This window comes from Phaenicophaeus curvirostris, chromosome 26 (genome assembly GCF_032191515.1).
Source record: "Phaenicophaeus curvirostris isolate KB17595 chromosome 26, BPBGC_Pcur_1.0, whole genome shotgun sequence".
Taxonomy (NCBI): Eukaryota; Metazoa; Chordata; class Aves; order Cuculiformes; family Cuculidae; genus Phaenicophaeus; species Phaenicophaeus curvirostris.
Genome location: NC_091417.1, coordinates 4,133,585 through 4,156,069, shown reverse-complemented (window position 1 = coordinate 4,156,069; position 22,485 = coordinate 4,133,585). Strand labels below are relative to the sequence as shown.

Genomic DNA, 22,485 nt, shown 5'->3' with positions numbered 1-22,485 from the left:
GGAAAAGAAAAGGGAAAAGAAGGGAAAGAAAAGGGAAAAGGGGGAAAGAAAGGGAGAAAGGGGAATATAAAGGGGAAAAGAAGGGGGAAAAGAAAGGGAAAAAGAAGGGAGAAAGAAGGGATAAAAAAGAGGGAGGAAAGGGAGAAAGAAGCGGGAAAAGAAGGGGAGAAAGAAGGGGGAAAGAAAGGGAGAAAGAAGGGGGAAAAGAAGGGGAAAGGAAGAGGGAAAAGGAGCTGGGAGGCATCAGGGATGCCAGCCGTCAGCCTTGGCAGAAGCCAAGGGGAGTCCCGCACCCAGCATCGAGGGAGAAAGCAGCATGAGGGGGCAAGCGTGTCCCGGCGTGCAAGGACGTGTCGCACGGGGAGGACGTGTGCGGGACACGGGAGTGTCAGCGCGGGGAAGGCACTCGGTCACCCAGGCGGACGGGAGAGCTTCATCCCTGTGAGCGTGCGAGGCACGAGCGTGCGAGACGAGTGCTCAGAAGCCAGAGCCGGGATGCGGCCGCATCCGAGGCGGATGGGGCATGGGGGAGGATGCGCTTGTGCAAAGTCAAAGGGGGGGCTGCGGTGCCCCCCACGCGGGTCGGGGTTGGGGGGTCAGTAGTTTTGGTCCGGCTCCTGCCACCTGGTCACCCAGAGCTTCTTGCAGCGGCGGCGAGGCAGGAGAGCACCGGGCTGGCAGCGCTGCTCCTGCCGGATTCGCACCGCGTGGTACTTGGGCATCAGCCGGTAGTAGCGGCTCCGCTGGAAGAAGTCGCACTGTGGAGAGAAAAGAGGGGGCAGAGGGTCAGTGCGGAACCGGGGGGAGCGAGGGAGGGACCCCAGAGCTGGCGGAGAGCAGAAGCAAAGGCAGTCCTGGAGCCCCCAGCATCCTACAGGGTCCAGCGGGAGAGATGAAGAGAGGAAGACAAGAAGAAGCCAAACCAAAGAATCATAGAATCACTAGGTAGGAAAAGATCATTGAGTCCAACCATTCCCATCAATCACTAAACCATGTCCCTCAGCACCTCATCCACCCGTCCCTTAAACCCCTCCAGGGAAGGTGACTCAACTCCCTCCCTGGGCAGCCTCTGCCAGGGACCAGTGACCCTTTCTGTGAAAAATTTGTTCCTAATGTCCAGCCTGAACCTCCCCTGGTGGAGCTTGATGCCATTCCCTCTCGTCCTGTCCCCTGTCCCTTGGGAGAAGAGCCCAGCTCCCTCCTCTCCACAACCTCCTCTCAGGGAGTTGGAGAGAGCAATGAGGTCTCCCCTCAGCCTCCTCTTCTCCAGGCTAAACACCCCCAGCTCTCTCAGACGCTCCTCTTGTTCTCCAGCCCCTTCCCCAGCTTCGTTGCTCTTCTCTGGACTCGCTCCAGAGCCTCAACATACTTCTTGTGGTGAGGGGCCCAGAACTGACCCCAGGATTCGAGGAGCGGTCTCCCCAGTGCCGAGTCCAGAGGGAGAAGAACCTCCCTGGACCTGCTGGCCACGCCGTTTCTGATCCAAGCCAAGATGCCATTGGCCTTCTTGGCCACCTGGGCCACTGCTGGCTCATGGTCAGTCGCTGTCAACCAACACCCCCAGGTCCTTCTCCTCCAGGCAGTTTCCAGCCAGACTTCTCCTAGTCTGGAGCTGCTCAGGGCTGTTGTGCCCCAAGTGCAGGACTCGGCATTTGGCCTTGTTAAACCTCCTCCCGTTAGTCTCAGCCCATGGATCCAGCCTGTTCAGATCCCTTTGGAGCCTCACTGCCCTCCAACAGATCGAAGCTTCCACCCAGCTTAGTATCATCCACAGACTTGCTAAGGGTGCACTCGATGCCGTCATCCAGGTCCTTGATAAAGACATTGAACAGGGCTGGACCCAGCACTGAGCCCTGGGGACACCACTTGTCACTGGCCTCCAGCTGGAAAGAAGAAGAGGAGGAGGAGGATGCTGTTGCAGCCGGCCCCGCGGGGCTTTACCAAGCGGGTGATGCGGGTGCCCGGGGGGGCAGCGGGGCTGTCCCCCCCGTCACTAGTAGTCATCCGTCAGCCGCTTCGTTTCCGACGGCTGGATCCTCATCTCCGCCTTCTGCCCCTTGGCTTCGTACATGGCCCGCGTGTTGGCCCGACGGAAGAACCCGCACTGCGAGGAAGGAGGCGAGAGGGGTAAGGGGGGGCTGGGAGAGGGGCCGGGGGGCGACGGCCACCCCTGTGTGGTCAGGGGAGGGGGGCGGTGAGCTGGGAGTGGGTGACCCTGCAGCCCCACATAATCCCTCCCAGCCAAAGATGGGGTGTCTGCAGGGAGCTGGGGGTCCCCAGGGATCTGGAGACACCCCCCCCAGACCCTGCAGCGCGAGGAGGGGTGGGAGCCACAGGGTTTTTGCAGCTCCCCAAATATTTCTGCACCAGGGGCTGAGTCAGGATCCTCTCTGCTCTTCTTCCTCATCACTTGGCAGCTGGACACCTTCCACGGGGGGCACATTCCCGAGCGCCCCACAGGCAGGGGCCGGGGAGGCCAGTAGCCACCGGTGACACGAGCCCGTCGGGCCTCAGCGCGAGCTTCTGTGCTCCCTGCCCAGGGCTGGGATCGGGGCTCCCCTCACCTTCCAGAGCAGCAGGATGATCAGCCCCAGCAGCAGCAGCCCGGCCGCCACCGCCACCAGCACCAGCCACAGCGCGATCTCAGCCGGCTGCTCCTCCGTCAGCTCCGAATCCACGTCCACGGAGAACTGGAATGGCCGAGAAAAGCCTTGTTAGGGCTCCCCAGTGGCTCCGGTCCCTCCCAGTTCATCCCAGTTAGAGGCTGTGGCATCGCTCACCCGCACCGTGTGGTTCCTCATGTTGATGGTGGGGACGTGGGTCCGGAGGAAGAGCGTGGCCGTGCCGTCCACCTTCACCCGGTCAAAGCTGCTGAACTCCTGGGGGGACACGGAGGACGGAAACTCATGGATGAGGGAGGGCACACGCGCACAGGCGGGTGATGGAGGGAGAACGGGGTCCACGGTGGCTGCTGAGCTGAGACCTGGCAAACTCAGTGCCCTGCTCAGTGCCAGCCCTGGGGGAGCAGCCCAGCCTCGTCCCTGCCCCACAATCCCAAAGCTGACCTCGATGAAGGTGCTGTTCCAGACCCGGGCGCGGACCCTGAAGGTGGTGGGGTGCTGGGTGTGGAGGAGGGGGCACTCGAACCAGATGCAGCGAGCTGTGCCCTTGGAGCAGCTCTGGGAGACAAGCGGAGGTCAGAGGAGAGACAAGGGGAGGTTGGGGGACACACAAGGGGAGGTCAGGGGGGGATCCAGGGTCCCTAGAGCACCGTGCTGGTGGTGAGAGACCCCCACCCCAAGATCCCCACTCACCAGCACCACCTCCGACTTGGCTTTCTTGGCAGCAGCCAGGGTGATGGGGGGCTCTGCCAGCTCGGGGGGCTCCGGCTCCCGTCTCCGCCGGGATGGAGCCTGGTTCTCCAGGAGCTGGGGAGAAGAAGGAGTCCCATCACCAGGCAGCTCTGCCGTGGGGCAGGAGGGGCTGGAAGCAGCTGCGAAGCCGGGCAGGGCTGCATCCTGCATCCACCGTCACTCACGGTGAGGTTGAGGGGGTTGATGACCCCCCCGGGGGGCTGGCAGGTCTCATTGCTGTTGACGAGGATCTCGGTGGGATAGAGGAGCCACTTGCCGTTGGGAATCTCATAGGGCCACTCGAAGCCCAGCAGGATAGTGCCCAGGGAGCCCAGCGACTCGCCCTTGGTGGTCACCTGCGAAGCAGAGCAGGGGGATGGAGACCAGCGCTCCTAACCCCCCACCATCCCGAGCACTGGCCGCCCCCCAGCTCACCTGGAAATCGAAGGCGAGGGGGCTGCCCACGTCCTGCTCCTTCCGCATGGCCGACTCGCCCACCACCGTCCCGCTGAAGTGCGACTGGGAGTGCGAGGAGGCTCTGGGGACGGGGGGACAGGCATGGCGAGGGGGACAAGCAGGACCATCCCCTGCCCCAGGTTGGGGACACAAGGGCTGTGCCAGCTCCCAGCGCAGCCAGATTCAGGTGGGGTGGATGGAGGGGACACAGAGGGATGGGGACGGGAAGCAGCCTCGCTGCACTCACATGGTCAGCGAGGACTGGATGCTGTAGTCCACCAGCAGCTTGGCCAGCACAGGCTGCAGGTCCTCCTGGGTGCTTTGCCTGCCAGGCGTGAGGTCAGTGTCTCAAACTCTTCAACAGCCCCCACGCAGCACGGGGTAGCTCCCACCCCCACCCCAGTAGGAGCTGTGGGGTCCCCATCCTGCCCCCACCAAACCCTCTGCCTGCTTTGCCCTCCTTCCCAGAGCAGCAACGCTGCTGGATGCCATCCCTCTCTGCTGCTGCCTTCCCAGCCAGCAAAGGAGAATCATAGAATCATCAGGTTGGAAGAGACCCACCAGATCATTGAGTCCAACCATTCCCCTCAATCACTAAACCATGTCCCTCAGCACCTCGTCCACCCGTCCCTTAAACCCCTCCAGGGAAGGGGACTCAACCCCCTCCCTGGGCAGCCTCTGCCAGCACCCAATGACCCTTCCCGTGAAAATTTTTTTCCTAATGTCCAGCCTGAACCTCCCCTGGTGGAGCTTGAGGCCATTCCCTCTCGTCCTGTCCCCTGTCCCTTGGGAGAAGAGCCCAGCTCTCTCCTCTCCACAACCTCCTCTCAGGGAGTTGCACAGAGCAATGAGGTCTCCCCTCAGCCTCCTCTTCTCCAGGCTAAACACCCCCAGCTGGCATCGCTCCAAGCCCCCCATTCCCACCCACCCACGGACACTCACGTGGACAGATCCAGCCACACCAGGATCTCCCGTGTGTCCAGCATGATCCCAATGGCCTCGAAGGTGATAATCAGCTCTGCCTGCAGCACAGAGGAGCTGTGGAGCGCTCGGCTGGACCCCTGCCCGCCTGCGGAGCCCCCAGAACGGCTGGCAGAGAGCACTCACCCTCTGGTTCCTCTTGAAGGGGTTGCCCAGCTCGCACAGCACCGTCTCTGCAAAGGTGCAGGCTCCGCTCTGAGGAGGGATAGAGGATGAGGGATATCCCACCGAGGTCTCCCTGGTCCTCATGCCTCCAGCCAGGGAGGGGGTTGCCATCCTTACCGGGCGCACGGAGGAGGGCAGAAGGCTGTCCGGCACTGTGATGTTGAGCAGCGCCTCGTGGGCATCCTCGCCGTTGGAGGGGGTGGTGGGCACGTTAGTGATGTTGATGCTCAGGTAGAGCTTCCGCACGTCCCGGCTGTACTGCAGCACCTGGGTCCCGTTCACCCTGCGCAGAGACCGGCCCTGCTCAGCTCACAGGTGGCTGCCCCAAAAGGATGGGGACCCCCGACTTGCTCAGCCCAGAGAGAGGCGACCAGGGCCAGGGAGGTTCTTCTCCCTCTGGACTCGGCACTGGGGAGACCGCTCCTCGAATCCTGGGGTCAGTTCTGGGCCCCTCATCACAAGAAGGATGTTGAGGCTCTGGAGCGAGTCCAGAGAAGAGCAACGAAGCTGGGGAAGGGGCTGGAGAACAAGAGGAGCAGCTGAGAGAGCTGGGGGTGTTTAGCCTGGAGAAGAGGAGGCTGAGGGGAGACCTCATTGCTCTCTGCAACTCCCTGAAAGGAGGTTGTGGAGAGGAGGGAGCTGGGCTCTTCTCCCAAGGGACAGGGGACAGGACGAGAGGGAATGGCATCAAGCTCCACCAGGGGAGGTTCAGGCTGGACATTAGGAACAAATATTTCACGGCAAGGGTCATTGGTCCCTGGCAGAGGCTGCCCAGGGAGGGGGTTAAGTCCCCTTCCCTGAAGGGGTTTAAGGGATGGGTGGACGAGGCACTTAGGGACATGGTTTACTGATTGATGGGAATGGTTGGACTCGATGATCCAGTGGGTCTTTTCCAACCTGGTGATTCTATGATTCTAAGGGGATGGCACAGTGGAGAGATGGGTATGCGGGGGGACGCGCTGTCACCTGGGCAGGGGTTGGTTCTGGTCGGTGACAAAGCTGCTCTGGAGCTGGAGGTTGCTGTAGCACTTGTTGTCGGAGCCACACTCCTTCTGGAACTCGATCTGGAGGGACAGGGATGCCCCCGTTAGCCTTCTCCCACCCCCAGGGGAGAAGTGGCTACCCCAAGGCTTGCTGCTTGCAGCCCAGCGTCACCATCACCCCCAGCACCTTGGTCTCGTTCTCATGGGACTGGTCCTGGTTGAGGACAGGGAAGGCATCGAGGGAGTGGGGACCCAGCTGGAAGGTCCTGGGCTTCTCCACCAGCGAGTAGTTCAAGGAGAGCACGATGGGGTGCAGCTTGTCCCGGATATTGTCCTGCAGGGTGGCAGAAATCACAGCGAAGCCTCGAATCCCTCCTCAGTCCCCCCTCCAGCTGCAGCCAGGCAGCCCCTGGCCACATCCTGGGTACCACAGCTCCTGTGCACCCTCTGCGTGCGAGACCCCAACTCACCCCAGGAGGGGAGGATTCCCACCTCTTTTCCTGCTCATGCTGTTCTCAAGACCCTCTGTCCCCCAGCATTCCTCTCCCCATTCCGAGGAGTCGGTCCCCCAGCTCCAGTGCCACACACAGAGCAATTCACAAGGCAAACGTGCACACGCACACGTGCACTCACACACACACACACACGTGTGCCCCCACACACGCTCACCAGCAGCAGGAGCTCCTTGGATTCACAGCGGGTCTGGGGCATGAGGAAGATGCCGTGGTAGGTGGCAGAGTGGGTCCCCAAAAACCTGACCCTGGGGGGGTGCCGGTCCTTGTCCGCCTCCAGGATGTATTCCAGGGCTGCAGGGAGAGCAGAGAGCGGTCGTGTTGCACACGTGTGTGCCTCCAGCACAACCCCTCTCGTGCATGTGTATCCCCTGCACACACACGTGCATTTTGATAGGAATGGTTGGACTCGATGATCTGGTGGGTCTTTTCCAACCTAGCGATTCTATGGTTCTATGATCCCCACGTTCCAACACGTGTGTGCCCTTCCCAGATGTGCTAACCCCCTCCTGCACACACACACACGTGTGCACACTCCCTTGCACGAGGGCTGGTGGACCTCCCACACCCACACCTCCACCCCAGGCACTCACTGATCTCCTCCTGGTACTTGGGGTCTCCAGCACTCTGGTTGTAGGAGAAGCAAACGGTGATCGTGATGCTGGAGGAGGAAAAGGGGCCATGAACAGAGCTGGGGCACAACAACCCTGTGGAGCTATAGACTAGGAGAAGTCTGGCTGGAAAGCTGCCTGGAGGAGAGGGACCTGGGGGTGTTGGTTGACAGCGACTGAACATGAGGCAGCAGTGGCCCAGGTGGCCAAGAAGGCCAATGGCATCTTGGCTTGGATCAGAAACAGCGTGACCAGCAGGGCCAGGGAGGTTCTTCTCCCTCTGGACTCGGCACTGGGGAGACCGCTCCTCGAATCCTGGGGTCAGTTCTGGGCCCCTCCCCACAAGAAGGATGTTGAGGCTCTGGAGAGAGTCCAGAGAAGAGCAACGAAGCTGGGGAAGGGGCTGGAGAATAAGTCTGATGGACCTGGGGTTGTTTAGCCTGGAGAAGAGGAGGCTGAGGGGAGACCTCATTGCTCTCTACAACTCCCTGAGAGGAGGTTGTGGAGAGGAGGGAGCTGGGCTCTTCTCCCAAGGGACAGGACGAGAGGGAATGGCCTCAAGCTCCACCAGGGGAGGTTCAGGCTGGACATTAGGAAAAATTTCTCACGGAAAGGGTCATTGGGCACTGGCAGAGGCTGCCCAGGGAGGGGGTTGAGTCCCCTTCCCTGGAGGGGTTTAGGGGACGGGTGGACGAGGTGCTGAGGGACATGGTTTAGTGACTGATGGGAATGGTTGGACTCGATGATCCGATGGTTGTTTTTCAGCTTGGTGATTCTATGATTCTATGATCACTGGGACGGGGTCTCACCAGGAGTCGGGTGTGCACCGGGCAGGATCCACTTTGCTGGGTGTCACCGTGAAGGTCTTGTCCAGGATGTTGATCACGGGCCGAGCTCTGGGAGGAGATGGGGGTCGGATGAGCCCCCTGCCACGGTGCAGCTCCCCTCCAGTGCCCAGTGCCAGCTCCTGGAGCCGGGCATGTCGCTGCCCCAGGGCGCTGGCAGAAGCAGAGGGTGCAGGACGCCTCCGACCCTGCTCTCTCACCTCAGCAGGACGACCCTCTCGGCCAAGCTGCCCACCAGGAGATCAGGGTAGGAGTTGCCATCCACATCCAGCCCCCCGCTCAGTGAGTACCCGAAGGTCTGCATGCTGGCGGGGCCCAGCTCCGACCCGCTGACCACCTGGGGGGCACGGATCCCACTGCTCATCAGCCCCATGGATCTGAGGACCCCTCGCTGCATCCCACCCCGGAGGAGGGGATGCTCGGAGTGGACCCAGAGCTCCGCTGCCCCATGGGGCTGGTACCTGGCGGGGTTTTGCTAGCAGCCCCTCTGCGCTGCTGTGGTAGATGTAGACCTTGCCGGGCCCCTCAAAAGGAGCCCCCACGGCGATATCTGTGGGGAGAAGAGCGGGGTCAGCCCCACAGCAGGTCCATGAGTCCTCCTCAACCCCTCTTCAACACCCCCTGCGCCCAACTCATCTCCATGAATGCCCCCAAATCAAGACCCCCCATCTCCTTCTCTTTATCCCAAACCTCTCCAGAGATCCCCCATGCCCCCATTTATTTAAGACCCCCCACTCCCAAAAGGCAGCCCCGCTCTCCCCCTCAGTGGTCCCTGTCTCTCACCCTGGAAGCCATCCTGGTTGATGTCCCCGATGCTGGCCACGGCGAAGCCGAACGCAGAGTAGCTGGGGCCAGTGAGGACCAGGCTGGGGTGGGGCTGGAAGACCCCCCCCTCGTTCATGTAGACGTAGACTGCACCCCCCACCTCCTCCTTCCGCTCGAAGTAGTAGGGGGCTCCCACCACCAGGTCCTGCCACCTGCGGGGTGAGCAGCGGTCAGGGCTGGGGGCTGTGGCTCCCAGACCCTGACACAGTGCAGTGGTGGGGACCCCCTGACCCCTCCAACACAACCCAGAGCAGCGCTGGGGACCCCCTGACCCCCCAACCCAACACAGCCCACCAGTGGGGATCCCCAACCCTGACACAGCACAGCACTGGGGACCCCCAACCCTGACACAGAGCAGTGGTGGGGACCCCCTGACCCCAACAACCCAACACAGTGCAGCGGTGGGGACCCCCTGACCCTCCAACTCAACACAATACAGCACTGGGGACCCCCTGACCCCCCCAACCCCGACACAGCACAGCACTGGGGACCCCCAACCCTGACACAGCGCAGCGGTGGAGACACCCTGACCCTCCAACCCCAACACAGCACAGCACTGGGGACCCCCTGACCCCCCAACCCAACACAGTGCAGCAATGGGGACCCCCTGACCCCCCCCAACCCAGCACAGCGAAGGGGTCCCCCCGACCGCCCCAACTTGACACAGAGCAGCAATGGGGACCCCCTGACCCCCCAACCTTGACACAGCACAGTGCTGGGGACCCCCTCAACCCAACACAGCACAGTGGTGGGGACCCCCTGACCTCCCCAACTTGACACTGAGCAGCGATGGGGACCCCCTGACCCCCCCAACCCAACACAGTGCAGCAGTGGGGACCCCTTGATACCCCAACTTGACACAGAGCAGCGCTGGGGACCCCTTGACACCCCCGACCCAGTCCAGCCTAGTGGTGGGGACCTCCTGACCCCCCAAACCCAACCCAGCACAGCGGTGGGGACCCCAAACCCCGACACAAGAGAGCAGTGGGGGATCCCCCAAGCCATAAAAAGATGACTCTCCCCAAAAACCCTTCTCCTCCCCATCTGTGCCCCCTCCCACCCATGCTACGGCCCCTCTTGAGCTGCAGGACACCCCAGGTGAGCCCCCCACTTCTGAAACAGTGGGGGGTCACAGCCCCCTGCCCTCACCCGTCATTGTTGAGATCCGCCAGGGCCACGGCGCTGCCGAAGTAGGAGCCCACCTGGTGCCCAGGTAGGAGGAGGCTCCTGCGCAGCGTCTGCTGGGCGCTTCGGCTCAGCAGGTACACGGCGCCCGTGTGATTGTACCGGGGGGCGCCCGTCACCAGCGTCACCGCGTCCGGCTGCAGCACCGCGCTGCCCACCTCCGCCGTGTACCCTGCCGAGACCCCCGGTGAGGGGCACAGCGTGGGACCCCCCAGCACCCCAGAGCCTGTGCCACCCCCCGCAGGCACCTGAACACTGGGTAACCACACACCCCACGTCCCCCCCTAATCCCCCAAGTGCTACAGCAACACCACAGCCCCCACATCCCTCCCGCGTGCCCCCTAACCCCACAGCCCCCCTGTGCCCCCCGTGAGCCCTACAGCATCACCACTGACCCCCTGCTCACACCATCCTTGGGTTGCGGTTGGTCTCCAAGCCTCCCTAAAGCCCCAACCCCTTTAACACCCACCCCCAAGGTTCCCCCTGAATCTGCACCCCCAAATTTCCTCCTCGCCCCCCCTCGCCGCTGCCCTTACCTATGTAAGTGTTGCCGTTCTTGGTGTTGGGGTAGGAGAAGTCGTGCAGGTCCCACATCTCCCGCTGCAGCATGTAGTCGGTGCCTGTGCCAGGGTGGAAGGGGTTAATGCCGTAGCAGTGGTTGGGGGGGGCGCAGCACCCACTCCCCGTCCCACACCTGCAGCACAGGTGAGCACACGCAGAGCCGCTCGCCCACACGCAGAGGGCTTGCACGGGCCCGTGGAACAGCACGTACAGAGCTGCACACCGGCGATGTGCAGAGCACAGTCACACAGGTTATAGAATCAAAATCATAGAATCACCAGGTTGGAAAAGACCCATTGATGTCCCCTGTCACTAGGGAGAAGAGCCCAGCTCCCTCCTCTCCACAACCTCCTCTCAGGGAGTTGGAGAGAGCAATGAGGTCTCCCCTCAGCCTCCTCTTCTCCAGGCTAAACACCCCCAGCTCTCTCAGATGCTCCTCTTGTTCTCCAGCCCCCTCACCAGCTTCGTTGCTCTTCTCTGGACTCGCTCCAGAGCCTCAACATCCTTCTTGTGGGGAGGGGCCCAGAACTGACCCCAGGATTCGAGGAGCGGTCTCCCCAGGGCCAAGTACAGAGGGAGAAGAACCTCCCTGGACCTGCTGGCCACACCGTTTCTGATCCAAGCCAAGATGCCATTGGCCTTCTTGGCCACCTGGGCCACTGCTGGCTCATGGTCAGTCACTGTCAACCAACACCCCCAGGTCCTTCTCCTCCAGGCAGTTTCCAGCCAGACTTCTCCTAGTCTGGAGCTGCTCAGGGTTGTTGTGCCCCAAGGGCAGGAGCCGACATTTCATCTTGTTAAACCTCATGCCATTGGTCTCAGCCCATGGATCCAGCCTGTTCAGATCCCTTTGGAGCCTCCCGACCCTCCAGCAGATCCAGCTTCCACCCAGCTTAGTGTCGTCCACAAACTTGCTAAGGGTGCCCTTGATGCCTTCATCCAGCTCCTTGATAAAGACATTGAACAGGGCTGGACCCAGCACTGAGCCCTGGGGACACCACTTGTCACTGGCCTCCAGCTGGAGTTAACTCCATTTCCCACCACTCTCTGGGCCCTCCAGCCAACCAGTTTTCCACCCAGGAGAGTGTGCGCCTGTCCAGGCCACAGGTGACAGTTGAAGGGCCCAGAACTGAACCCAGGATTCAAGGAGCGGGCTCACCACTGCCAAGGTGTTCAAACACATGCACCTGTGCTCTGGTGCACATGTGGAAGCGCTGCCTTTGGCTGCCTCCTCCCCACCAGCACACACGAGCGTGTGCACATCACACTACCCCAGCAGAAAGGGTCATTGGGCACTAGCAGAGGCTGCCCAGGGAGGGGGTTGAGTCACCTTCCCTGAAGGGGTTTAAGGGACGGGTGGACGAGGCGCTGAGGGACATGGGTTAGTGATTGATGGGAATGGTTGGACTCGATGATCCAGTGGCTCTTTTCCAACCTGGAGATTCTGTGACTTTATGATTTGCACACTCAGATGGCCGTGCACGCACGAGGGGATGCCCCGCAGGTATCCCAGCACCAGGCACCCCCAGAGGAAGAGCTGCCCACCCAACCCTCCCTGGCACACGCACCTTGCCAGTTGTAGGCGCCGGGTGCTCCGAAGTAGATGCTGTTGGCGGTGAAGCCGGCGCTGGTGCCCATCTGGCACATGCCGGTCTCGTCGGTGTCGGTGTTGGAGTTGCACATCTCGTTGTGGTAGGTCTGCCACTCGTCGCTGATGTCGAGGCGTAGGTCGTTGCCCCGCACGTAGCACTTGCCCACCATGCGCCGCTGGTCCTCGCTGCCCGACCACAGCACCTTGGTGTAGCGGTGAGCGCAGGCCTGCGGGACAGCCCCAAATCAGCACCCCAAAACCACGCAACCAAGCGACAGGTTGGGTTTGAAGGGATCCTGAAGCCCATCCAGTTCCACCCCGTGCCATGGGCAGGGACACATCCCACTGGATACGGTTGCTTCAAGCCCCATCAAACCTCCATCTCCCTAGTCAAGAGCCCCTCCCCATCTTTCCTGGAGCCCCTTTCAGCACTGGAAGATGCTCCAAGGTCTGAATTCCAGCACTTAATGAGGAGCTGCAGCCCCCTCCGTGCTCGGGCTGCCGGTCCCTGCCCCGCGTGCTGCTCTGGGCACTCGGCCCTAGAGATGCTGCCCTAGAATCATAGAATCACCAGGTTGGAAAGGACCCAGTGGATCATCGAGTCCAACCATTCCCATCAATCACTAAACCATGTCCCTCAGCACCTCGTCCACCCATCCCTTAAACCCCTCCAGGGAAGGTGACTCAACCCCCTCCCTGGGCAGCCTCTGCCAGGGACCAATCACCCTTTCCGTGAAATATTTGTTCCTAAGGTCCAGCCTGAACTTCCCCTGGTGGAGCTTGAGGCCATTCCCTCTCGTCCTGTCCCCTGTCCCTTGGGAGAAGAGCCCAGCTCCCTCCTCTCCACAACCTCCTTTCAGGGAGTTGGAGAGAGCAATGAGGTCTCCCCTCAGCCTCCTCTTCTCCAGCCTAAACACCCCCAGCTCTCTCAGACGCTCCTCTTGTTCTCCAGCCCCCTCACCAGCTTCATTGCTCTTCTCTGGACTCGCTCCAGAGCCTCAACATCCTTCTTGTGGTGAGGGCCCAGAACTGACCCCAGGATTTGAGGAGCGGTCTCCCCAGTGCCGAGTCCAGAGGGAGAAGAATCTCCCTGGCCCTGCTGGCCACACTGTTTCTGATCCAAGCCAAGATGCCATTGGCCTTCTTGGCCACCCTGGCCGTGACGGTCCATAGGGTTGGACACTGTCCCACACCCCTAGAGCTCCATTCCCACCCCATCACCCCCAGGAGAGGGGTCCAAGCACCCAGGGGACAGAGGAGCCTCTGCAGTGCCCCTGCCTGGTGCCACCACGCCAGGGACGCGGGTAGAGCCCACATAGAAGCACCAGTGGCTCCCGGGTGCCCTTCTGCAGGCATGCGAGGCAGCAGCTCAGCACTGGCACACGCGCGTGCGAGGAACAAGGGTGCGCGTGCACTCACCAGCACCCTCCCGGCCGGCTGCCGCTGGCTGGCCACCGTCACCCCCAGCCACATGTCATCGATGATGGCTTTGTCTGGCTCATCTGGGTAAAGAAGAGAGAGCGTGAGAGTGGGGAACCCCCACCCAGAGCCCCCACATCCTACGGGGAGTGGGTGTGGGTGGGTTGGGGTGTCCTGAGGTGCTCAACGCACTCTTCAGCTCGATGTCGAGGGGCTGGCAGTCGCTCGTAGAAGCGGAGAGGGGGCAAGCGTAGACGGTGCCCGTCCGTGTGCCGTTCACCGGCTCCGTGTCTCGGGGGGCTCCCACCAGCAGCCTGGGGGGGGGCACAGAAATGGGGGGCAGGTTAGCGATGGGGGGAACGGAGGGGGGCACCTCTCTCCTTGGGGTGCCATGGTGACCAGGAGGCACTTGGAGGGGTGGGAGCTGCTTCCCTGGAGCACGTTGTGCCCCAAAAGCCTGAAGTAATGGGGGGCTGGGACCCCACCCAGCTCCTTCTCCAGCTCTGGAGCAGGAGGAGGGGGGGGTTCCCCTTGGGTGGCAGCGACCAGCGCCTCGCCCAGCGCGCGGGTGCATGAAACCACTGATAAGTCCCACAGAGCAGCGAGCGAGACCCCCTCTGGATGGGGGACAGACAGACAGACACGCTACTTGCCCCCAGGATGCCTCTATGACCCCCAAGAAACCCTCTAGGATCCCCAGGACCCCTTTGGGGACTCCAAGAATCTCTCTAGGACACCCAAGACCCCTTTGGGGACCACAAGAATCTCTCTAGGACACCCAAGACCCCTTTGAGGACCACAAGAATGTTTCTAGGACCCCCAGGACCTCTTTGGGGACCCCAAGAATCTCTCTAGGATGCCCAGAACCCCTTTGGGGACCCCAAGAATCTTTCTAGGACCTTCAGGACCCCTTTGGGGACCCCAAGAATATCTCTAGGACCCCCAGGACACCTTTGGGGACCACAAGAATGTCTCTAGGATGCCTTTGGGAACCCCAAGAATCTCCCTAGGACCCCCAGGACCCTTTTAGGGACCACAAGAATCTCTCTAGGATGCCCAGAACCCCTTTGGGGACCCCAAGAATTTCTCTCGGACCCCCAGGACCCCTTTGGGAACCCCAAGAATTTCTCTAGGACCCCCAGGACCCCTTTAGAGACCCCAAGAATCTCTCTAGGATGCCCAGAACCCCTTTGGGGACCCCAAGAATCTTTCTAGGACCTTCAGGACCCCTTTGGGGACCCCAGGAATATCTCTAGGACCCCCAGGACACCTTTGGGGACCACAAGAATGTCTCTAGGACGCCTTTGGGAACCCCAAGAATCTCCCTAGGACCCCCAGGACCCCTTTAGGGACCACAAGAATCTCTCTAGGATGCCCAGAACCCCTTTGGGGACCCCAAGAATTTCTCTCGGACCCCCAGGACCCCTTTGGGAACCCCAAGAATTTCTCTAGGATCCCCAGGACCCCTTTAGAGACCCCAAGAATCTCTCTAGGATGCCCAGAACCCCTTTGGGGACCCCAAGAATTTCTCTCGGACCCCCAGGACCCCATTGGGGACCCCAAGAATATCTCTAGGACCCCCTGGACACCTTTGGGGACCACAAGAATGTCTCTAGGACCCCCAGGACCCCTTTGGGAACCCCAAGAATCTCTCTAGGACCCCCAGGACCCCTTTAGGGACCCCAAGAATCTCTCTAGGACCCCCTAGACCAATTAAAGACCTCACTGGAGCCCCCCAGACTCCCCCTAGAGACCCCCAGGACTCCTGTAGGGAGCCCCTCGCCAGACCCAACCCCAGCCCAGGGCACTGGGGTGCAGAAGGGGGGTCCGGCCGATGCTTTCACCCCGTGCTGGATGTGCAAGGGAAGCAGGGAGTCGCTTCGCACGACGGCTGCCGGCTCAGGGCCCCCCAGCCTGTGTAAACACACGTAGCCCTTCCCGGGCAACCTTTGAGCCGTGGCGAGGCCGCGGCACAGCTGCGGCGTGTCCGGTAGACAGGGACTCGCCGGGAGCGCCAGGCATGGGAGAGACCCCAGAGTGGGGGGAGCTGGGAGGAGCACACGGGGTGCAGGGTGGCTCCCCATTCTGGACATCACCGGGGGGGTCCAGGGAGGCAGCCCCCTCCTCTCTGGGGTAACTCAGGTCCCCGAGGCGCTGGGATGCCCCGGGTGCCATGCGACAGCGAGGAGGGGTGGAGAGGCGACACCCCCAGCCCAGCTCCATGCACCCCCCCAGGGGCCCTAAGGTGACACCGAAAAGACCCCAGCACCCACCCGAGACCCCCACCCCGAGGGAAGAGCCCAGGTAGCACAGGACCCACAGCCGCGCCGTGGGGCTGGGGGCTGCCAGGAGGACACGGGTGGGGGTTCCGGAAAGGCCAGGCTTTCCGCCGGGAAGTCCTTCGGGATGGCGAGGACAATGGTGCGGAGGAGGCACGACTGCCCCGTGCCAGCGGAGGAAGCGCGTCCCCCATCGCGGGCGGACGAGGGGGACAGGGGCACCCAGGTAGCAGCCCCCAGCCTCCGAACCACTCGTGTAACGAGCTGGCCAGTCCTCAGCCCCGCTGCTGGCGAGCAGAGGGGCGATTCCCGACGCCCCCATCCCGCTGCCACCGGCAGCAGGAGCACGAGGGGGAGGCTGCGGTGTGCAGGGCTGCGCGATGCGAGGCTGGGAGCGCGGGCGCGTCCGGGCAGAGCAGGGGCGGCTGCTGACTCAAAGCCCAAGCGCAGGAGGAATGTGGGGCCGCAGGCAGCCCCCGTCCCGGCACGTCGGGCCCCCCGCGCCCGCTGACGGGCATCGCCGGCGGCATCGCTCCACTGACTCAGCCGGATGCCGCAGGTGCGGGACGGCATCGCTCGGATGCAGAGGAGCCCCCAGAGGGGGAAAAAGGGGGTTCGCTCCCCCCACTCACGGGAATGCTGGGCTGGGAGTGCCAGCGGCATCTGCAGCCCCTGAGAATGTGAAGGATTCTCATCCCGACTCTTTCCAGCGGGCACGAAGGAATTTGCCCCCCTAATTCCTCTGGGATGACAAGGGGCACCATTGTCCTCGCTTACCTGGGGGGGGAAATGACTCAGTGCGGCTGCTGTGACTCAGAGCTTTGGGGAGAGGCTGGGGGGGGTCCTGCACCCCCCTCCAAACCCCAGCAGGACCCGCAGCCCTCCGGGTGCTGCCCTCCTGTCAGCGTGGCTCTGGGACAGGGACCTGCCCCCCCACCTCCTCGGGTGGTCCTGGCACAGCCGGACCCCCGCCCCAAGCCAAGCTCTTCCCAACCAGCATCATCGCTCCTTGCCGCTGCCCCACACGTCCTGGGGTGGGAATTGACCCCAGCCAAGCAGTTCTGGTGTCTCGACGCCTCCAGCCAAGACTTCCCGCGCGGCAGCCCACCCGCAGGCTCCTCTGGGGGGGGGACACACAGACTCTGGGGGCTTCAGAGCCCACCAGGGCATCCCCAAAGGTGCCACATGGAGCCCAGCAACCTCAAAACCCCAGGAAAACCAGGAGCTGGGACACTGGGGCTCCCATCTCGGGGCAGCAGAAGCAGTTTGTGGCACTGGTCCCACCGAGATGGAGGGGAAGAGAAGAGGGGGCTCAGCCCAGACCTCGTGCTTGGCCAGCAGGGAGAAGGCAGCAGCAAGAGGAAGAGGCCGGGGAGGGAGGAGGCAGGAATGCGAGGCCGTGCCCCCATCCTAATCCTCCCTGGCAAACGCGGGGGACGACGGCAGCGTGGGGGCTCCCCGCCAGCTGCGGGGTGGTCGCCCGAAACGCAGTCACCTCGCATGGGGAGAGAGCTCTGAGGAGGATGGCGAAGGGGGGATCCCACCCAGCTGCAGGCTGGGCTCACCCCGAAGGGCTACGCATCGGGGGCCACGCGCCCCACAGCCCCCCAGATGCACCAGGAGGGGCAGAGCTGCAGCCCCTCATCCCTCTCCCGATGCGCCAGGGGGGCTCTGGCACAGCACCCCATCCCTGGGCACCCGCAGCACCCGTCTTGGGGCTGTGGGGACCCTCCCCACGGTTTCCCCCCCCCAAAACCTCGCCTCACATCAGGGCTGGAAGATGCTCCAGGGTTGAGAGCTGAGCTGTGCGATCAGGCTGGCTGCGGGGGCCCCTCAAAGCCTTAAAGGTGGGGTTTGCTGCCCCCCCCACTCCAGTTGCCCATCTCCCTCGGTGCTCCGAGCCAGCCCCAAACCAGAGCCCCCCTCCCCAGCGCAGCGATGGAGCCCCCCGGGAGCGCGGAGAGGGCAAATCTGCTGATGCCCAAGCAGAAATGAGGCAGGAGAGGGGGAGGACGGACGGACGGACGGATGGACGGATGGATGGATGGATGGATGGATGGATGATCCCCCAGGCTCTGGTCCTGCTGCAACACATCCGTCTCCCCAACGACTGCCAAGAACCCTCAGCCCCACAGGACCCCACGAAGCTTTCGCAGGCCGGCGGCCAAGGCGGGGGGAGGTCGGCCAGGCAGGCTCTGGCAATCGGCAAAACACCAAGCGAGGGGGAGGGAAAGCAGGGAATTCAGCTGGCCCCGCTGCTGGCTACGCTCCACCAAGGCTGCACACGCGGGGCCTCCAGCCTCCTCGCATGGACACACCGTGCCTCAGTTTCCCCATGTGGCTCGGGGACGCTCAGACCCGCACGGGGCGGGATTCCCTGGCGCTGCCAGGTTCTCCCAGCACAGCCACAACCCAAACCACCTCTCAAGCCTGAACAGGAGCGCCTGGACCCAGCGCAGGCAGCAGAAGGAGTTTCCTAATCTCAGATAACGCCACCACTTCCACCTCGCCTCCACCTGGACAGGGAGGAGCGAGCAAACAAACTTTTGCATGGGCACAGCTCCGGGACACGAAAAAAAACATCGTGAAGGGTGTGGAAGCTCTGGTGTGGTGGCAGCTGTGCCGTGCCCACCTGGACCCCCGCCAGCGCCCAGCCGGGAAGCGGCTGTGCCCACCCTGCCCAGAGCATCCCCGCTGCCCCGGAGCCAGCGAGACCCCAAAAACCACACAGGACATCGCTTGGCGGGGACGAGGGTGGCAGGAAGAGTCGCTTTCCTGTCCCCACCCTTGGTGCGGCCAGGCTGCACCTGTGAGGAACGGGGTGCAAAAAGCAGCAGGGTCACCCCAGCTTAGCACCCCAGCACCCGTCCCACCTCTCCGCGTTGCACCAACACCCGTATCTGCGGGCATGACACCCCACGGATCCCCAAACCCTGCCAGCCTTCTCCCACCGGCACCGTCCCCCCCGGACAAGAGCGAGGGGGCTGCTTCCAAGACCCACCCCCCCCCCCCAAGACCTGCTCGCATTCATTCGGACCCCCCTGCCAGCCAGGACCCCCATCTCGATGTCCCCCTGCCAGCAGCTCCGATGCCACCAGAGCTGGGGGTACCCGGCTCTGGGTGGGAGCTGGGGGGGTTGTTGAGGGGTCCCTGCGACACTGGAATGGCTCTGCTCCCCCCCAGGTGATGCTGCTGGGGACCTGTCCATGGATTGGAGCCACTGGGGTGGGTTGAGGGGTCTCCAGGACACCAAAATGACTCCTGTACCCCTACAGCTGTTGGGGTACCTGGCAGCGGGGGGGGTTGAGGGGTCCCCAGGACACCAGAACAGCTCCTGCATCCCCACGGCTGCTCCAACACCACCGGAATTGGGGGGACCCCAGAACAGCTCCCGCACCCCTACAGCTGTTGGGGTACGTGGCCATGGATGGGAGCCATCAGCGGGGGGGTTGAGGGGTCCCCGGGACACCAGAACAGCTCCTGCATCCCCACAGCTGCTCCAACACCATCGGAATTGGGGGGACCCCAGAACAGCTCCCGCACCCCTACAGCTGTTGGGGTACGTGGCCATGGATGGGAGCCAGCAGAGGGGGGTTGAGGGGTCCCCGGGACACCAGAACATCTCCTGCATCCCCACGGCTGCTCCAACGCCATAGGAATTGGGGGGACCCGCTGGGGAGGAGGGGTCCCCAGGACCCAGGACCAGCTCCTGCACCCCTACAGCTGTTGGGGTGCCTGGCCATGGATGGGAGCCAGCAGAGGGGTGGGTTGAGGGGTCCCTGGGACACCAGAATGACTCCTGCACCCCCAAAGCGGCTCCGTGGGGAGCAGCCTCGCGCCCCCCAAACCGGAGCAACATGAAGGCGTCTCACGGCGGGGCAAGAGGCTGAAATGCATCCCTGGAATGCGGAGCAGCAGCTGCCTCCGTCCCAGCTGCCGCCGGTGACCCCGACGCGGAAAAATAAAAAAAAAAAAGAAAAAAAATAAGGGGGACCCCGTGGGGTGACGGAAAGGAGGGGAGTTCCACGGGAGGGTGAGTCGGGAGAAAACCTGAGCCCTCGAGCGAGAAAAAACCAACCAACCCCAGCCCTGAAGCTGCTCCCCAGCACGAACAGAGACCGAGGGAGGGGAGGGGGGCACAGGGGGGGACACGGGGGGCTAGGGGAGGGGGGGGACAGCAGGGGAGACAGCGGGGGACACGGGGGGGACAGCGGGGGGGGTCTGGATGAGTGAGGGGACACGGGGGGGGGACAGTGAGGGACACTGGGGGACAGTGAGAGGCTGGATGAGTGGGGAGACAGTGGGGGCATGGGGGGGACAGTGGGGGACATAGGGGGGACATAGGGGGGACAGTGGGGGGGACAAGGGGAGTGGGAGGACAGTGGGGATCTGGATGAGTGGGGGGACAGCGGGGGGGACAGCTGGGGGACACGGGGGGGACACGGGGGGGACAGTGAGGGGCTGGATGAGTGGGGAGACAGTATGGGACACGGGGGGGACAGTGGGGGACATGGTGGGGGGACAAGGGGAGTGGGAGGACATCGGGGATCTGGATGAGTTGGGGGACACCGAGGGGACAGTGGGGGACACGGGGGGGACAGCGGAGGTCTGGATGAGTGGGGGGACACGGAGGGGACAGCGGGGGACACGAGGGGACAAGAGGGTCTGGATGAGTGGGGGGACATGGGGGGGACAGCAGGAGAGAGAGTGGGGGACACGGGGGGGAACAATGGGGGTGCCATGTGAGTTGGGGGGCAGCGGAGGACAGCAGGGGTCTGGATGAATAGGGGGACACAGGGGAGACAGTGGGGGACACGAGGGGGACAAGGTGGGTAAAAAAGGGTCTGGATGAGTGGGGGGACACGGGGGGGACAGGAGAAGAGGGTGGGGTTGGGTCAGGATGGGACCCCGCGCCACAAAAGGGGGGTGCGAGAAGCCACAACGAGCGCCCCGGGAGCTCAGGGGGTGTTGCCTCCCCCGAGACCCCCGACCCCTAAACCGCAACAGCCCCTCCTCCCGGGGTGGGGGGGGTCACCCGGTGCATCCTCGGGACCTTCGCCCCCAACGGGGACACTCAGACCCCCCCCCAGCCACACCGGGGGACCCCGATCCCCACCCCGGGGGATCCCGAACCCCATCCCGGGGGATCCTGCGCTCCTCTCCGGTGACCCCGACCCCCATCCTGGGAGAATCCCGACCCCCATCCTAGGGGATCTCGACCCCTACCCCATCCCGGCGGATCCCGTCCCCCCCTCCCGTGACCCCGACCCCCATCCTGGGGCACTCTGCCTCCTCCGGTGACCCCGACTCCCATCTCGGGGGACCCCGACCCCTACCTCGGGGGATCCTGTCCCCTCCGGTGACTCCGACCCCCATCCCGGGGGATCTCGCCCCGCTTTCCGGAGACCCTAACCCCCATCCTGGGGCATCTTGCCCCCCTCCGGTGACCCTGACCCCCATCCCGGGGGATCTCGACCCCTACCCCGGGGCATCCTGCCCCCTCCGGTGACCTCGACCCCCATCCCGGGGGACACCCCCCTCTCTCGTGATCCTGACCCCCATCCCGGGGGATCCTGCCCCCTCTGGTGACCCCGATCCCCATCCTGGGGGACACCCCCGTCTCTCGCGATCCCGACCCCCATCCCGGGGGATCTCGACCCCTACCCCGGGGAATCCTGCCCCCTCCGGTGACCTCGACCCCCCCCCCGGGGGACACCCCCCTCTCTCGCGATCCCGACCCCCATCCCGAGGGGTCTCTCCCCCCACGCCGGGTGCCCCCCCCTCCAGCCCCCAGGTCCCGCACTCACAGGCATCGCTCCCTCCGCTCGGTTTGCCGGTGCAGCGCTACCGAGAAGCCGAAGAAGCCGCCGGGGGTCGCTCCCTCCTTGAGCACCGGGAAGGTGCGGTCCAGGTTGAAGGCGGCGGCGGGGAGGGGGCCGGGCAGGAGGAGCAGCAGCAGCCCCGGCAGGAGGAGCAGCAGCAGCAGCCCCGGGACCCGCCGCCCGAGCCGCTCCATGTCCCGCAGCCGCCGGGACCGGGGCCGGTGAGCGGGGCGGGGCCGGGGGGGGCGCCCGGTGCGCGGGGCGGGGCTCGAACCCTTCCGGGCCGCCCCCCCCCCCCCTCCTCCTCCTCCTCCTCCTTAAAGGGGCCGCTTAAAGGCACCTGCGGGGATGGGGGGGGCGGGGCGCTGAGATAGACGGACAGAGAGACGGACGCCCGACCACACCCCCACGCAGCCACATCACAGACACCCCCCTCCTGGGACCCCCCCCGCCCCAAGGAGAGGAGCCCCCGACATGGGGTATCTGTGGATGGGACACCCCCCCCCCCCCACCTCGGATACCTCCCCCATTTGATGGGAACCCCCCCATGTGATGGGACCCCTCCCCATGTGATGGGACCCTCCCCAAAGGGATGAGACCCCTATGTGATGGGACCCCCCATGGGATGGACACCCCCCTTGTGATGGACACCCCCCTCAAAGGGATGGGACCCCCCATGGGACGGGAACCCCCATGTGATGGGACCCCCCCATGTCATGAGACCCCCCAAGGGATAGAACCCCCCATGGGAGAGGAGCCCCTGACGTGGGATATCTGCGGATGGGACCCTCCCACACACACCTCAGATCCCCCCCTAATGTGATGGGACCCCCCATGTGATGGACACCCCCCATGTGATGGACTCCCCCCAAAAGGGATGGGACACCCCATGGGATG

General features: G+C 63.7%; 1 protein-coding gene across 1 annotated transcript; it reads right to left on the bottom strand.

Annotated features, from left to right (window-relative positions):
- Positions 1-666: 666 nt before the first annotated feature.
- Positions 667-21,806, bottom strand: ITGA3 (integrin subunit alpha 3). Its single transcript, XM_069876915.1, has 26 exons — positions 21,574-21,806; positions 13,680-13,801; positions 13,488-13,570; positions 12,046-12,295; positions 10,453-10,536; positions 9,881-10,088; positions 8,690-8,883; positions 8,368-8,456; positions 8,107-8,243; positions 7,871-7,957; positions 7,044-7,111; positions 6,608-6,744; positions 6,126-6,272; positions 5,922-6,019; positions 5,073-5,238; positions 4,917-4,985; positions 4,752-4,831; positions 4,057-4,134; positions 3,789-3,891; positions 3,539-3,709; positions 3,315-3,428; positions 3,066-3,179; positions 2,781-2,879; positions 2,565-2,690; positions 1,942-2,104; positions 667-758 (listed from the first exon to the last, which is right to left on the bottom strand). The coding sequence occupies exons 1-25, from the start codon at positions 21,780-21,782 to the stop codon at positions 1,994-1,996; spliced, it is 3,144 nt and encodes a 1,047-aa protein (XP_069733016.1). The 5' UTR covers positions 21,783-21,806; the 3' UTR covers positions 667-758; positions 1,942-1,993.
- Positions 21,807-22,485: the final 679 nt, after the last annotated feature.